Source organism: Manacus candei, unplaced genomic scaffold (genome assembly GCF_025592945.1).
Source record: "Manacus candei isolate 608988 ecotype Guabito, Panama unplaced genomic scaffold, ASM2559294v1 h1tg000028l, whole genome shotgun sequence".
NCBI lineage: Eukaryota > Metazoa > Chordata > Aves > Passeriformes > Pipridae > Manacus > Manacus candei.
The window spans coordinates 30,675,989-30,693,598 of record NW_026138076.1 but is presented as its reverse complement, the minus strand read 5'-3'; the positions used below and the strand labels follow the sequence as shown (position 1 = coordinate 30,693,598).

The 17,610-nt window shown below is 39.9% G+C and overlaps 1 protein-coding gene across 2 annotated transcripts in view; it reads left to right on the top strand.

Annotated features, from left to right (window-relative positions):
• The window catches only part of MCUB (mitochondrial calcium uniporter dominant negative subunit beta), a 48,251-nt gene that overhangs the window by 23,433 nt on the left and 7,208 nt on the right, over positions 1–17,610 (top strand). For both annotated transcript variants that reach the window (XM_051789695.1, XM_051789694.1), the window contains exons 2-3: positions 15,887–15,962; positions 16,235–16,405. In XM_051789695.1, coding sequence (XP_051645655.1) covers positions 15,887–15,962; positions 16,235–16,405 — 247 coding nt within the window. The remainder of the gene's footprint in view (positions 1–15,886; positions 15,963–16,234; positions 16,406–17,610) is intronic.

Below are 17,610 nucleotides of genomic sequence, written 5' to 3'. Positions count from 1 at the left end.
GGGAAACTGGTAGCTGTTCAGCTGGTGACCTACCCAATGTCACCAGGCAGGGTTTTTCTTACTGGGGACATCTCTTACAGGGCATATGCAATTGCAGCGGCAGAGGAAGATTCAGGCACAGAAGGATGAAACAGAACTTGGACCTTGCCATTCCCTGGCCATCCTGCACTGTCTGCATGAGCTGTATGGGCATCTCAGTCCCTCAGTAGGCATGCTCCTGTCCCACAACTTTGCTGTTACACTGCTAGTGACCACTAAATTACTCTTGCATCTGTACTCCAGACGGAAGCCAATGCTTTCAAAAAGTTTAGAATACAGCATGGTTACAACTGCAGCAAAGTTCAGCAGTTTTTGTGGCTCTTCTTTTAGGATACAAATTGGTTTTTTTCTATTCAGAGGACTACTTCCTACTTGCTTTCTCTTTTTGGTTGGTTTTAGCTTTTTTCTGATCTGGTTCCTGAAAGAGACTTCCTTTCCTGGTTATTTTTTTTCTGCCGTTGTTTTGTGCTCAGATTACCGAGTGAATTCAGTTGAAATCTCTCCTGCCTCTCCCTCCTCCCTCTGCTCTATCCTTTCATTGGTTTTTCCTCTCTCTCTGGGCTCTTTTTCATTTGGCTGAGTTTCCTGTTTTGGTTGGTCAGCTGCTTGTAGTGATGAAGTTGGGCAAGCTCATCATGAAATTGTCTTGATGTTCCTGAATGCTCAACCAAGGAAATATGTTTGTGAGCACCTCCAGGCAAGCTAAGGGAGTTGGAAGAGTGTTGAAGATCGAGAGTTCCCAACAGCTTCCTTGAAACCTTTCTTTTCCTGCCCCAGGGGTCTGTCCCTCTTGCTCTGCAGAGCTCCAGCAGAAGGGTTGCTTACCCTTATTATGAAGGGCTACCTAGCATGGATTGCTCTTAACAGTCAAGTGTTAAGTCTAGAAACAAAGAAACTGAACCCTTAATTTGCAGAGATTTTTTTTTGACATCTCAGACACTGTTAGAGAAGATATAGGCTATATAGAATACCTGTAAAATTGAGGTGGTAATAGAAAAATATAGGTGAGATCTCTGGGATTATTGAAATGCAAATTGAGAGTGAGAGGGAGGTGTTATTATGGAAATGGTGTAATTGGTGTAGGATGCAAGACTAAGGTACATAAGAAGTCATGGAGAGAAAAGCAGCAAGTCTGTGGTGCTGTAGCTTGGTTTTGTGATGCCGATCACATCTGCCCTGCTGAGCTCCCCTCTGATAGACTTAAACAGTACAGAAAATCCAAACATCATTGCTGAAACAGCTTTACAACTAACATACTTCGATTTTCTACCTTTAGACCTGTAACGTGCTGTGAAAGCTTGAGCCATTTTATAGCTACAGCAACCCTCTTCTATCTACTAGGTTTTGCAGAATGTTTTGTTAAACCTACAAGTGTTTTGGATTGACTTTTTGGAATGTGAGGAAGTGAGATTTTCCTTATTTAAATTAATATCGGAGAAGTGGTTGATTGTTATACTTTCTCTGAAATGTCTACTTTGTTTTGGGCTGAATTGCTCTGGAACTCCAGGAAACATGAGTGTTGCCTTGTGGGAACTCTCTGTTCTATGTAAATTTAAGGTATGCACAAAACTGATGCAGAGTTAAAAGATCCCTTAACAGCCTTTCTTGATGTTTATATTCAGGTGGCCTGTAGTGATGTGATTATAGGTTGCATAGGGCAGGTTGTCATAGTTAGATGGCTCATAGACCTACATGACTATTTTTTCTGCAAACACGTGACAAATATTCTTCTGGTCATCCTTGTCCTTGCCCACAGGAAATGCCATGTTGAGCTGGGAGTGGGAAGTGTCAGTGAATCCCCAGCTGGTAGTGCAAGGACTGTCTGTGTGCCTGTCTCTGGGAGTGGGTGAGCCATTGCCTTTTCCTCCCTGGGGCTGTCAGTTTGCATCTCTCTTTTGTCCAGCCCCCAATTTTTCCATTCGATATACAAGAACATCGTAGCCTTCAGACCTGTACCATCTCAAGATTGAGTTGAAATTAGCTAGCAGGTTCAGGAGCTCCAAGGCTAAGGAGGACAAGCCCACTCTCCTACACAAATGTTGTTTCCTTACGAACCTGTGGTGCTTAGGTGCAGTGCAACACGTGGAAAAAGTGAATAATTTATCTTAAGAGATGCTACTGGAGGGGGTTTGACATTTTGTGGTCTGAGATGGTGGGTGGCTGGGAAAGGAGGAACAGGGATGTCTCTGCTCACACGTGTGCTTTGAAGACACATTTCTGGCTAGGCACAGGCAGTTCTGTGCTCTTAAATCTGTGTGTTTGAGCCGACCTTCCAGTGTCTCTTTGCATGGAGGAACTATTGCCTTGCTGATTTTATGAATCGAAGGAAACTTCATTAGCCAGAGGATTTTTGTTTGGTTTTAATCTCATAGGCAGAGAGGACAATCTGTTTTGCTTAGCGCAACAGTGTGCTGGAGAAGCAGAACAGATGACAAATGCAAATCTTTGTAATGCTATGTTTATATTTTTCCCCTCCTTTTGTCAACTTAATTGTTACTATTTTGATGACTTTGGTCAGGTGGATTTGGGTGATTGCTGGAATACATGATGGATCTCTCCCAATATGCAGCTGTTCACCATGCTGATAAGAGTGTAAGAGACTTCTTTTAAAGGAAAAAATTATCTTTAGGCTAATAAAGCCCTTTGGGAGAGCCATGAATGTGGCCTCAATGGCTGTGTTTGTATTCCTGGTTGGTATGAATAAATACTGTGCTAGTTTTTGATAACTGGGTGCCACATGTCCAGGAGTTACAGAAAGTTGAACAAAAGTAGCGTAACGTACAATTTAGCAATACCAAAAAAAAACCTGTATAGTTTGATATGTTGTGGAGATAAGACAAATGATAGGAAAGTGAGAATCTTCTGCAGGCGTAGCAGGCACTGAAAGACCACCTTGGAAACCAGGGAGGCTGAGTGGGGGGGAGAGCTTCTTCCTGTCACTATCAAAGTAGATGTTCAGCTGGCTAAAAACAAATTCCTAGACTGCTAAGCTCTTAGCTTGCTTATGAATCCTCTCTTGATACTGCTTAGTTTTACCCTCATGTAACAAACTCACATGCAAAGTTACTGGAAATCCAGGAAGTCTTGCTTGGGAGTCAGCTACTCTGACTGTTGAGAATCAGCAGCTCTGTGTGGCCACGTGTGGCCCTGTCCTGGTTGCCTCACTCTTAGTGGACCTAGAACAACACACAAGTTTTTCTCCTTGCTGTAGTCTTCAGGGTGTGATTCCAGATAGTGAGGATGGAATGCAAATTTTAATGTTCTGAAATAAGCAATGTTTAGCAGCAAAACAGAAATAGATCAAGTTGGATCAACCCAAAGTAATGTTATTGTTTCTTACCAGAAGAGAAATCTGAAATGAACTGGGGAGTTCAGTGACCACAATCCTCCTGGTTTTCAGGCTTTTCTAATTTAAGCTAAGGACAGGAAGGCTATACATATATATACACCCCCCCACCCCCCCTCTCTCTTTGGAATAGCTGCTAGCTGAAGTGCTTGTGATATTATTTTCCCATAGCTATGGGCTTGTTGTGCTTATCTTGACTCTAGGCAGAATAGGAGCATGAGTCTCTACAGTGTGACCTGTCATTTACCTTTGGCAGTTAACATGAAGCTCTGGATAATAACTATTACTTTGATTTGTTGCTTTAATCTCACAGAGTCTTTAATCTTAAGAATCTTACACTTAACTTTAGACTTTGCCTCCCTTTCCTTGGAAAAATAATTGAGTCATTAAGTCCCTTAGAACTTAGGAACTTTTGAACCTGTTTCATGTACATGTGAATGCTCTGGTCTTACTTGTAGGGCATTAATTATGAAAAAAAAAGTGAGAATTTTTTAAAAATTATGATGCTAGAGACATTTTACTGATTACCTTGGAAATTACCTGTGGCTTGGCAGCTTGGGACTTCAAAACAGAAAGGAAAGCAATTTAGCTATTTACCATTTGACAAAGGCTGGGCTCTGACTAGGATGCAGTTTTATAAGGAAATAGGTAATCACACATAATGTAATGGAAGTATGAGATGGCAGGTTAGCTTGGTCATAAGAAAGGAAAAAAACCTTTTTTTCTGGTTGCAGGGGATTCTTGAGCAGTCATTATGCTTGTGCTGTGTGAAACCTTTCGCTGTTGTGTCTATTGCATTTCATCTTTAATTTATATTCTTGAAGTCCTTGTCATTGACTTGAAAGCTGTCTTTCTCCTTTTTATACAAGGAGTATCTCTGGTGCTGTGAAAGGTACAGTAATCCATTTTAAATTCTGAAGTTTGGCAAACCAGAGGTGGGAATAAGTAAGGCTTAACTGAGCTATCAACATGCCAGTTAGTAATACCTACTAAAATGTAAATATCTTTAATTCATGAATAGGATGGCAATAAAGTGAGAACACAAAATTAACTGCAAATGCAGTGATGCCATGGGGTGACTGTGTAAGAGCTCTTACCTGCTGATCTTTTTAGTATCCTGAGCATCTAGAGCAAAGTACAATTACTGGTAAGATGTACAAGTTACCTAAACAATATGTTTTACAGTTTATTTTGCTGATTAATGGAGAGGTCAGTGGTAGGAGACTGTAGGTGCTTGCTGAAGTTGATTCCTTTTCATCCCTTATACTATGTAAAGCCTAGTAGAAGTTAGGGCAAGTCTCATTATTTCCATTTAAGGTACTCGGGTTTCAAGATATGGGGGACTGAGGTGCAGTAAAAAGTCCAAGGTTTTCCGGGAAGCTGTAACTCAGTAGTGTGATTTGATAACAGTTTGAAAAAAAAAAAAAAGGAAAGAAATTATAGGACATAAGAAATAAGGTCCATGATCTGGGAACAGAGAATGTAAATGACAGAGTACATCCTGTAAAGCAGCAGGATTGTAATGGCTGTATTTGAACATGGGGTTGTAGTCAAAAGATTTAGGGGCAGGTGAGGATGGGGAGAAAACCGGAAAGGTAGAGTTTTCTTGAAAGAAACTACAAGAATTGTTTCCAGAGGAAAAGAAATATTTTACAACAGAAACCTGAAGATTTTCAATCTAAGTAGCTTCTTGTAGTGTGCAGGTACCTACAAAGGAGAGACATTTCTGAGGCTACAGAGTGTTAATCTAAGCAAGTTATATAGCATCCTGCAGTTCCCCTCAGCTAGCCCTTAGCTGTGTATAAGATACTCATGCTATATATGTACATCTCACTGATGTAAAAACATGATGCACAAATGTATGCTTTCAGCTGAATCTCTTCATCCCATGACTCCTGCGTACCCTGATTAAACATAAATGTTGTAGATGATAAGTGTAGTACAAATTCCTGTAAAGGTCCATATGGAAATCCCCAGTTCTGATTGCTACAGCTTGCTCTGTGCTAGATCAAAACCCATGAGACAGGTCTTGTTAAATCTCATCCTCATAGAACAAGAGTATTGTTTAGGTTGGAAAAGACCTCTGAGATCATCATGTCCAGCCATTAAGTAGATACACATTACAGACTATGACAAGTTATGGTTGGCTCCATGGTCTGCGGAAGGTCTTACATTGAAGTACAGCTGTAAAGCTGAAGTTCAGAAACTGAAAACATTTTATGATGTACATGTGGATTTGGGGTGCTCAGTTGGAAGGCACGTGTGACTGAGGTTGAAGTCTGTCCTAACTTAAGGGTGCTTCATGCCAGGCTTAAACTCCTCAAGTGTGAAACACCTTGAGGTTAGTGTCCTACCTTAAAACTTGGATGTGGATGCCTTTTCTAAGTCTAGACAGTGAGACAGAACCTGGTCTTCAGTCTGACTGAACTTGGTCTGCCTTCCAGCTCACCTGCTTATATTGCCAGCAGGAAGAAAATTGCTGCACTGTCAAATGGCAGAGAATACATCAGCTTGGTTCTTTTGCTTTTACGGATGTTAAAATTGGTACCTTTACTGAGATAAGAAAGATACACTCCTATAATAGACTCTTGGAACAGCCTGTGCTGTCCTTGTCTGAGGGCAGATTAGATTGGGAAGAACTTGCAAAAGGACTCTAGGAAAAATGACTGAAAATTGAATAAAAGATGAAGAATGCATTAAGCAGTTTATAAAGCCATTTTCTCGCTGTAGATTGCATATCTTTTCTATTCTCCTGACAAAACCTTTGTTATAACTTGATTGTTCCAAGAAGGGCACATCTCTGAATGTGATACCCGCAATGCTCTTACCTTGCCAATATTCAGGCTTTGTGAGTGTGCACAGTGCACAGACTGTGCATGGTGTTATTTGCAATTCTCCAGGACATGTTCTGGACACTAAGCTGCTGCTGACCTGTATGGAAGATGACAATCTTTCCACATTGATAGAGAGAAACAGATGGAAAGTATTTTTTTGTTTGATTTTGGGTGGTTTTGTCCATATGCACAGAATAATATGTTAAAACTATTTTGTATACAAATTAATTGTTTTTAGAAGGTACAGGGTAAACACACCAAGGTGGAACAGCTCAGCCTTGCTCCTGAACAGCATTGCTCCTCTCTCTTGTTTTGGTGGTGTGGAGTGGCAGGTGTGCTGCCAGGGATGAGCAGATGTTTTTGAGTAACCTCTCTCTAATCATATTTAATTTAAAATTAACAGCACTCATACGCTAAAGGTTTGTGTCATAGTAGAGGCAGTGTAGGCCGTTGGATCGCTTCTTAAGCGTTTCTGACTGTGAGTGGCTGGTAGCTGTGTAATTAAATAATCTTAAAGCTTAGTGGAAACTAACTTTGGTAGACAGACATGCAGTGTGATTGTGTGTTTTATCCCTCTGGGAAGCCACACTACCAAAGCAAAAGAAAAATCCAGATCATCCAAAACTCTACAAGTTAATCCTAACTTGAAGTGGGATGTTAACTGATGGGGATTTTTCCCCTCTTCTTCTGTTGGCGGAGTCGTGGGTGTATATTGGGAGTTAGGAGAATAAATAGTGACCACAGACCATTCATTTTCTAGGACAGTGTTGTGGCTTTTTTGGAGTACAGGCTGTAAATGTGACAACCTGACATACAGGGCATTCCGTGAGATTTATTTACTTTATATTAGGGTTTTCCTTTACTAATACTTTCTCAGAATGATATACTTCCACTCAATTAGGAGCCAGTCTAGGGACAAAACTGGGCTTTAACTTTATTAATTAACAATATGAGCTGATTTACTGGAGGTAGCTTATAGAAAACTTACTGCCATAAAAGAGACTTCTGTTGGTGGTGGAGGCTAGAGATTCTGCTGTCATTGATGGTACCTCCATTTAAATGTATCCCAAAGTGCGGAGCAGGGTAAGAGATTCTGTGTTATAATCGTTGCATTATAGCAATCTGCTTGTGTTGGAAGACCAGATGACTACATCTATATTGATGTTACTATAGGCCTGAGGAGAAAAACAGCTTTTGGCTACTGGCTGCTTATTCTGCATGTCATTAAATTCTTGTTTACTTTAGCATTAAAGGGGTTCCTAAAAACACTTGGTAAACATTGCATTTAGAAAATCCAGGTTCTTGCCCTGTCTCTTGAATCAGTCTTTCAAATACATGTCCTGAGTGAATTAATAGAGGAAGAGGAAATAGAAGGGCACTTAATTAGCTGGAGTTCAAAGGCTTTGGGGTGAAAAGCAAGCAGCTAACCTGCAGATTTGCTAACTTGCACCCTGGGAGGCACGGCAGGCGCATTAGAACACAGGTGCTGGACCATCCAGGGTATACAGAGCCTTTCATCATCATCTACTGGTTGTAATTGTTTTTCTTGTGATAATAAGCCTTAGAAAAAAACATTGGAAACCTCTACAGGAAATCTTCATTTTTTTTCTACTTCCTTTACCTGCTCTATGGAAAGGTGTAAAATGTGCAGGCACATCGTACAGAGTAAGACTGAAGGGCAGAGTGATAGCTCAGTGTGTCACAGCCAGTATTGGTTGTTGATCTCAAAATATCATTGCTGTCTGTATGCTTTGTGCTTTTACTCCTGCAGGAAGAAGGTGAAAATCTGACTATGATTGATTTGATGAGGAATGTTGCAAATGAGTTCACTGAGTCACTGGTTCAGCTAAAGTGTGTTTTTAAAACACTGATGTCAACAGCTGAAACATGGAAGTGCGCAGCATCGGCAAAGCCACAGCCATTTGATGCTTTTTTATCAAAATAGCATCTTGAACAGTAGTAGGGGAACATAGACTTCCAAAAGAAAAACAGAAAATGAGGCAGAATTTTTTTTGTTCTTGACATCTGACAACACTTTGGTGTGTCTGCTTGGGGATGGCAGTGTTGAGATCTCTCTCCACAATAATATGAGAATGATAAGTCCTTGGACACAAGTCATAAAGTGCCAGGACATACATGCTTATTGGGACCTTTGCTGAACCACTGGGCTAACAGGGCTTTTGCACCCTCAACAGCATGTCAGTGTTTCCTGCCAGACTGGTTGGATTTTCTGGGCATCTCTCATGTGGCTACTCTTCTATCAAGAATACTGTTGAAGCTACTTCTCCCGGCAAAGCTCTCTTTCAGGAAAACAAATAGATGGGTCTAAGCTTGCCTGCTTACATGAGTTTCATGGTTTTAAAAATATTTATGTAGATCTCTGATAAGGGACTTTGTTCAAAGTTGTCTTCTTGAGTAAAGTGTTGCTGTGAAAAACAGCTTATTGCAAACTGTTCTGTAAAGTGTGCACGAAGGTGAGTTTGAGCAAAATTATTTTTTTTTTACTCTTTCTAAGACCCTTGTAGGAAAAGGTACAGCAAGTTAATTTTCTTATATGATGAAATATACTGTAAGTGTATTTTTGAAAGCAAAGTCACCTTGTTACCCTTAAAGTTTTGCAACATTTCCCAGATCAGGATGCCTGTCCCAAAAGGCACAGCACAAGAACAAAGATCTATTCTGTGGGGCAATTTAAAAATCCTGTGTGTGCTGACAAATTAGTCTTTTGATCTAGACTGTTTTGGGGAGCAGATGGCAGAGCTTTTGAATGCAGGCTTGTTTTTGATAAAGCACAAATACTTTTTCATGCTGTAATCCCTCCCTTTCAAATTCTTAGCCCTCTCTGACTTGTAAACTTCCTTCTGGGTGTTGCATCCCACCTTTCCTTCTGAAAATAAAAAAGTAGGTTGGGAAGAACAACAACTTTCAGACAAGCAGGCTTTATTGAAACCAGATGAAGACCCGAGATTTCCAATACTGTAAAACTTTGGACTCAGAGGAGATTTTAGTTCTATTTCTCTTTGTAGGAAGAGAAGAAGGTTTGATAAAATAATAAGACACAGTTCTTGGTGTCGCTCCTAAAAATGCCCTCAGTCTGCATAGCTGTCTTGTTTTTAGGTCTGTCCTTGCATTTGTTTGGAGGTCTGCTTGCTTTGGAAAGCAGGGATTATCTGTATATTTAGAGTAGTCCCCAGAAGACACTGCAAGCAGATGATGTCAGCTGGTGGTTCATCCTTCCAGTCTCCTCAGCACTTCTGGTGTTGCTTCTTTGCAGTGAGGGATCACTGCTACTGAAGTCATGCTTTTGGATAGAGGAGGGCGAGGCTTAATTTCAACCTGCTTTAAATGTTGGTGTTTTCAGCATCTGTTTTTATGCCTTGTAAAACTGATATGGATGCAAATCCTGATGCTTTCCTAGATACTTGGAGCTCTGCATCCGCAGGTGCCTGGTGGAGAGTCAGATAACCTTGGTGACACACAATGCAAAGAGGGTCTTTTACCCCTGTAATTATCCATGACTTGCAGAGGCTGCATGTTTTCTCTCCCCTGCGTGCACATGCTCAGTGGAGTGGAGTGTGCATGTGAGGAGGAAGAGTTTGGGCAGGGAGTGGGTGAGAGAGCACAAAGGAATAGTGAGCAGAAGTCAGATGGAGGATGCACTCTTGCTCAGTGGAAGTTGGGTGAAAGTCTCCTTAGCAAAAACCTTCTTCAGTGGTGGATTTGACCAGCTGGACCCTCATAAAAGAGGTTCTTGGTGACCAGTTACCTCAATGCATTTCTTATCACAGCTGTCATTTTGGTCACTGGTAGTGTCTGGCTGCTTAAATCTAGTGCCAGCTGCTCTTGGAACCTGAGCAGAGACAGGAAATGAAAGATCACCAGGGCTGATAAAGTCACAAAGAACAACAGGCACAGGAAACCAAAATTTTGATTGCTTTTGGGCGGTTTTATTTTATTAGTTTTTAACAGTGCTGTAAGGCAAATGAGTTTTGAAGAAAAGTTATGGCTGCTATATTGCTCTTGCTTCTTCAAGGTCACATGAATGTGCATACTCATGTTGAAACTACTGCTTTGCTGGAAGAGACATGCTGGTTACTTTTTTAAATGTTCTGAAGAAGGGGTTAAAAATATTACAGATTTTGAATTAGCTGAAGGATTGAAATGTAAATGTTGCAGTGCAGTTCTTACAGTGCCTTGTGGAACAAGGAGGAGAAGGCACATGGCCCATATCAAGACAGGAAAGCTGTGTCTCAGGAAAGTAAAATAACCTGTCAAATTTCTTTTGGCCTAGGAAAGAGACATATATCCTGAATGCTCCCATGTGTCAGAAGTATCTTCCCTGACTGAAACTGGTATATTGGTATAGGATGTTATGGCAGAATGAGTGATATGTCTGTTGCAGGGATTTTGTTTGTTTAACTTTAGTTGGGCTTCCAGCAGATGTTGCTAAATCTGAGCATGTACCTTGAATCTGCTGTTTGCATTAAGGCTGTTGTTCCATGATCATCTAAATCAGTTCTGGGACCAGTGTAGAAACAATGACAATCCTTTCAGTGTAAGCAAAGACAAATAAAAAATTAATGAGAGAGAAGATGTTTCTGTAGCTCAAACGGGCACTTGTAAGATGATTGTAGGCGGTTGTTAGAGCTCCTTATGTCTTATTTTCCTAATCATGTGGGATTGCATACAAAAACAGCACAGAAATTTAACAGCAGATATCTCCAAAATTACTTTAATGACTCATTTTAAAGAGGGAAATACCTTATGTGTACTTATTTTAAACTTGGCCTGAATACTGATTTTGGTAATCTTGGGTTGTGCGAGATCTGCAAACTAATTAGACTGTGACAGCACCTGGTTTTTTTTCCTCTTTTTCCTTGGTTTTAAACCATTCTGCAATGTCCATAGATAGTTTATTCTGAAATTACAGATTGTTAGTTCATAATTAATTAATCTGTTTCCCTTGAAGAATCAGATGGGAGTCAACATCATTCATATGCCAAGAACCTCTAAGCAGAAAAGCATATAAGTCAGTATAGAAAATATAAATAGCTGTTTCTAGTACATGCCTTCACTGAACAGTGGCTAAGACATACCTGCCCTTGTTTTCCTTCTGCTCCAGACAAGCAAGCAGCATCCAGAGAGGTGACTTTTCTTGCCCTCTTCTTCACAAACTGGGCAAGATCAGCATATGAGGAGAATGATGGATACACTGGGGATGTTGGCTCATGTAGTGACATTGGGAAAGAGAGGCCCTCAAATTCATTTTTAGTTTCCCCCGTGGTTTTTCTCCCTTCTGTTCCCCCAGTCCTTCAGCAGCTGTGTGGAGGGAGCTGTACCAGGTGTTGGACAAGGACTCCAAGAGATAACTGACCTCTCCTCTCCTGCCAAGGGAAAGACTGTAACACTATATTACTATTGAAAAGCACACTGCAAGATATGTTTTAATTAGAATGTGTTTTGCTGCAGTGTACTTAAGGGTAAAAAGCTTTGCTTACTGGAGTGTAGTGCATTTTCTTATTGTGCTTTGCTATATCAAATTTTTATCATTACCTTGGAGAGAAGGAAATGAGAATATTGGAGACCAGCATATAGCATTCACAGTAACAGTCTGCATGATTTTTTGTGAAGGCTGCTCCTGAGTTTGACTTGAGGCAGTCTTGACAGAACCTCATGCTGGAGGAATATAATACTTCAATTGTAATATTGCATGGCACTTAGAGAAGAGGGCACACAGAGTTGAGCTAACTCTTTTTTGACTGGGGTAAACAGCTTTCTACTAATAAATGCAAATTAATGGGGACTCAAATGTTGAAGAAGTGTTACAATATTTTTGCTGTTGAAATAACAAATGAAAACTACCATACCTTCCAAGATGTATATAAGCAAAGAAAACAATTTCAAATATGTGACTGTTGGCTAGCTGCACTTTGATTTAGATTTGTTACAACATTTTGGTATGGCAAGTCAAAAGTAAATAAACCAACTAAGGCAATAATTCAGTGTTCTCAGAAGGTGTCCTAATGACATCTTTTTGTAGAATTGATTTTTCAAAGTCACATCTTCATATAAAAAATATTTTTATTTCTTGCTCTCTCTCTTTCCACCCACATTACAGTCTTTACAGAACAAAAGTTATGGTTCCTGATGAGGTTACTATTTACATATGTAGTGCTGAGGAAGATCAGAGGCTTTCATGTCACCTCATGTACTGATAATGATATCAGCTTCTTACACACAACTGGTTACAAGTAAATTTGAGCTGAAATTTGCAGGAACAGTCACTCAACATCATAAGAGATTGCTTATTTGGAACAGCTAACTCCAGAAACTGCAACGTTGATAGGTTCAGTCATTTGCCACTGTCAAAAGCGAAAAATGCAGTATTTCTGTTCCTGTCTCTCCCACTCTTCATGTCTGGCTGCTTAGTTTTCCAGCTCAGCTATGCTGTTACAGTAGTCCCTAAAGCTGTGCTGGAAACCAGATTGTTGAAATTTCCCCTCAGACTTTAACAGTGGCAACTTCTCTGCTGTTAGAGACCGGAGGTACCCTTAACAGAGGAAGTACTTCTTTATACTGGGTATATATTTTCTGTTAAAAAATGCCAGTTGGTATAAAACAGAATATGTTGGATTATTTTTATCACAATTAACACTCTATGCCTTAAATTCCCGTGAATTTTCACTTGCTGGAGAGTCTATGCCTTGAACTGAGTCAAGAAATGTGGTGTGCTGTGGCTGAATGCTGATCCCAGGCACTTTGCATTAGGAAGCAAATATATCTGAGGTAAAAAGGGGGTTTCACAGCTAAATGCTGTTCATGAGCTTTCAGCTCGATTGCTGAATGTAACTGTGATTGTATTGGAGGTGTTTTATCCAGAAGTCCACATGAATGCCACATGTGCATTCAAGTTGCAGAAAGATGTGGAATAGCTTTCTTTAGCCTTTGCATGGTTAGGCAAATTAGGCAAGAGGTGCACGCAATGGCGTATAAAAGAGTTAGTATGCTGTCCTCCTTACAGTATCTCAGAGTTAAAGTTGTGCTGCAGTTAGTTCAGGTTACATATTCCTGTTACAGCTCTCACTGATGTTGCTGTGAGGGCAGTATCATTGTTTTGGTCCCATAGTTTGTGTTCCTTCTAGCTGTGGTGCTTGCTGACTAACATTTCTTTTCCAGTGGTTAGATAGGGGTCATTGCAAGTGAGGGGTCATCTCAAAAGGTGCATAATGATTTGGATATAGGGCACAAGCTAATGGTTTAGTAACTTCACTGGAACTGGAGATTTAAATCTTGAAACATAGGGAGAAAATTAACCCAGCCCTTCATGCTTCCCAGTTAATCAACCTAGAGCTTATATGGAAAGAGTTAATTGTTTGGAAATCACTTCAGCTCCATGGCTCTGTGGCTTTTGCTTTTCTGATACTTCACATATTCTTTGCAGATGATTTTAATGAATAGGCTGCATTAACAGACAATCTAAAATAGAAAAAAGAAAGCTCCAGTATATAGAGATTCTTTCAGTGGATCATGAATGGTAATGTCAAAGTCTAAAGAACAATAGAATGAATTACTTTAATGATCTAATTTCAATAAATATAGTTCAATTTAATAAGTATTTTTAACTTAATATATTAAATATACTTAGATATTTTAATATATATTAATTGTTAAATGCATAGTTTCTTCCATAAGTAAAATAAATACCCAAATTAACAACAAAAGAAATTAAGTAACCTTCAAATGCAGGCTGGCTGGGGCCCCATTGCCTGGGGCGTGTTGAATGATCAATACCCAGATATTGATTGCAAAGTTACACATCAAGAGTCTGTAAAAAATTAGTTTCTTATTATCCCTTGTATATCCCTCTGAAGAAACGACACATTTGCTGTTACATTCAAAGCTGTTGAGGTTTACTACAGACTGTTCTAATCTGTATGTTTCAGACTCTTGTGGAAAAGCAGATCATATGTTGAAAGTTGTCTCCCTGCTCTAGGCTGGGTGTTACTAAATGCTTTGGGGGTGTAGGTGTCCCTTGTAAATGGGGTGAGAACTGGCGAGCTGGGCTGTGAGTCCTGCTCTGCTCCAGGGAAAGTCTCTTGCTCTGCTGAAGAAATATTCAAGTTACCGCATGTCTCCTAGCCCTGAGTGGCATTCAGCTTTCCTGCACTCGTAATGCCTACCTTTCTTTGAATTAATGCACCTGTGTTTAAGGTATTTTGCTATTTTGTCGAGGTTTCTGACTGCCTTTGATACCTGAAGATTACAACACACAAATTTCTAAGTGTTGGAAACTCCTAGAATTATTTTCTTTAAAACCTGAAAAGCACTTGTTCCAGGTAAAAAGCTAGGGCAACATCATCATCATTTTACAGGTTTGTTTTACTGATGATTCTTTTATTTAACCTAGTACTGTATTCCTACCCAAACACTCAAGCTTGTGATTCTTTAAAAACAAATAAATCATGTGAACTGGTGAGCAGTGTTTGGCATACTGAATGGGCAGGGCCTCTTGCATTTGTTTTCCTGCCTTGTCAAAGGATATTATCTTGCAGACTCTGAAGTGCATTTACCTTCAGAAAGATGAGCTATAAAGCTCACTAGAGGGAGGATCAGTCCTTGTAATTTCTCTCCGCATTGTTTTCCACTTCCCCCAACTATCATATTTCAAATCCCAGGCCTTGGTCCAGCCCATGCACAATTTTTGTAACCATTTTAGCCAAGGATGTGATTTCCCTTCTATCTGTTACATTTAGTTTATGGCAGTAATGTCTGCTTTGTGGACTCACTGCAATAAAATTGTTCCCTCCCTATGCAGGGGGATTCGCTGTAGCAGCAAAGACTTTTGTTTTGCATGTTCCACAGTGTAGCTGGACTGCTTTAAGTAATGGGTCTAATCAGAGCAGTTTGTCTTCTGTGTTGTGATATGACTGTGTTGAAGTGTTGTGATGGTTCTCACCAGTGTCTCTGGAAGGGACAAGCCTGGGAGCTCAACTATGCAGGTTCAAAACCCTGCTGTCATCCCTGTCCCAGGGCATCTAGGATACTTATTGCATCTGAGTGTGCCTTCTTCAGTGTGGTACCAGAGGCTGGTGGTGGTGTTAGTTGCAGCAACAGCCATTCCTATTTAAAACATTTTAAAAATCTTCTGTACTTGGGCAAGCTGTATTTTAACAGCATGAATGTCAACAGCTAGCTTTTGGTGTATGGTATATAATTATGAAGCAAAGAGTAGTGACCTTGGTCCCTTATATTTTATTTGTGATTATGATTGAGGGGTAACAGACCACTGAAACCATACCCATGGCTGTTTTGGGTGGAGAGGAGAGGTTTTATCGTAGCATTTGCTTGAAGCCCTTCAGAAACACTGCAATTTTTTTTCCTTTCTTTCCTTCCCCTTCCCTTATTTCCTTGAGTTAGTTAAACCACACTAGACAAAAAGTTTATCTGTGGGTAATACCTTAATACCTTTGGCAATGATTGTGCTATCAGGATGGTTTAATTTTCTACATAGAACTGCTAAGTGAGGGTTTTTTTCTTCAGACGTATAGACATCTCTGTCAGATCACATAAAAGCAGATCACCGTGACAGGCTGGGTTACTGCTTTTAACCAGATATATCTTGCATCCTGACCTTTCTAAAGCAAGCTCTTCTGTGTCCATGCTGCAGGTGTGGCTTTGGAGGAACGCTGGAGCTTGGAGGAGCTGGGAAGGAGCACCTTACAGCACACTGGTGCCATCTGATGGTAAGCTTTCCCAGCAGATTTCCTCCCTTCCCATTAGTGTCAACAAGCTTTTGTTTGTTTTTTTTTTTTGTGAGGGTCAGGTGAGATGATGTTAGTTATGTGGTTTTATATATATCTCCCAGAAATAGAAGTACTCTATTGATTTAAAAAATCAAGAATGTTTTGTGTAATTTTCCTTAATTCATCCTGTGTTTTTAAAAACAGCTTTTAAATTAAACCACAACCTACAATATGACTTTTTCACTTAGTTTTCTTTTTTCTTTTATCCCCAGAAGTAACTATTAATTACAGACATGGTCTTCCTGTGATAACTCTTATGCTGCCCACAAGAAGTGAACGCTGTCAGTTCACCGTTAAGCCAGTGGTGACCACTGTAGGAGCATTCCTGCAGGATGTGCAAAGAGAAGATAAAGGAATTGAGAGGGCAGAAGTCTTTGCAACAGGTATCTTATATTTGTTATTCCCCAGAATAAATACATTGCTTTTCAAATGGACTTCCCCTCTGAAGCACAAGTTCAGTCTTCCATCAATTTTAGCGTTGTTGCTGTTGGGGGAGCTCTTGAATGCTTCTGGATTTTATTGTGTTTCAAATTTAATATTTGAGTCCTCTTGAAAAAGCTAATTAAAAATTAGAAGTTTAGCTTCTCTTTGTAATGCTGTCTTTAAATATGTATCACTCTTCTGATCTCCTTGATACCTTTTTCTTTCCTTATCCTCCATGATCCTTCATAAAGACAACCTGTTGGGCTTTTGAATGTGATGTCTACCAGTTGTTCAGTGTTACCCAGAGCTGAAAGAATCCATTTGCCTTACTACAAACTTGAACTCATATGAAAGAGCTAAGCAACCAGATAATGAGTGCAATAGTCAAGGGCAGCTTTTGGAGTCTTTGGGGACATTTCATTCATCAGCTGGAGTACAATGCTTTGGGGCCCTTGGGTTGAAAGGAAAGTGATTGCTAGGGTCAAAGGCTAACTAATATTTTTGCATTGATGTCCTCTTTCCTCCTTGTAGCATACTATTTATCCTGTTGTCTCAATTATCTCAAGCTCTACTCACTGTGTTCTTGTGTTCTGTCTCTTTGGTTTTCCTATTGATAAAAATTAACATCCAGTTAGTTCACCTGGTTCTCCATTTTATTTCCAAGACGATTTGTATTTTGGCGGTGCTTTGTAGTTTTTCCACAGCAGTTCTGAAGAGTCTTGCAATTCCTGTCTTGGTACTAGAGAAGGACTCAATCTCAAAAGTAGAATTGGGATATAGCTTTTTGGTCTGAATCTGGTAGAATAGGGACTTGAATTTGACTTACTAAAAGCATCTATTTTTCTCCTTCCCTGCTTATGCCTCTAGAGAGAAAGAAAAGGAAAAAAAAAAGGATAGCTGCATTCCTATGGAAAGATTTATATTCCATCAGGTAACACATAAGCAGAAGAAAGGATGGGGTCAAGGAAAGCTGGTTGAAAGTTTCGTGGCTGGGTGCATTCATAACATTCCTTTTCTTTCTGGTTGATACTACAGAGGGCTGCAGAGACTTTTAAGGGAACTGAAAATAGACTGATATTCCCAGAAGATCAGGAAGCCAGATATATAGGAGAAGCTGCTGTAGTTGCCTTTGAGAGCACATTTAGTAAAACAGGAAAATATCCCA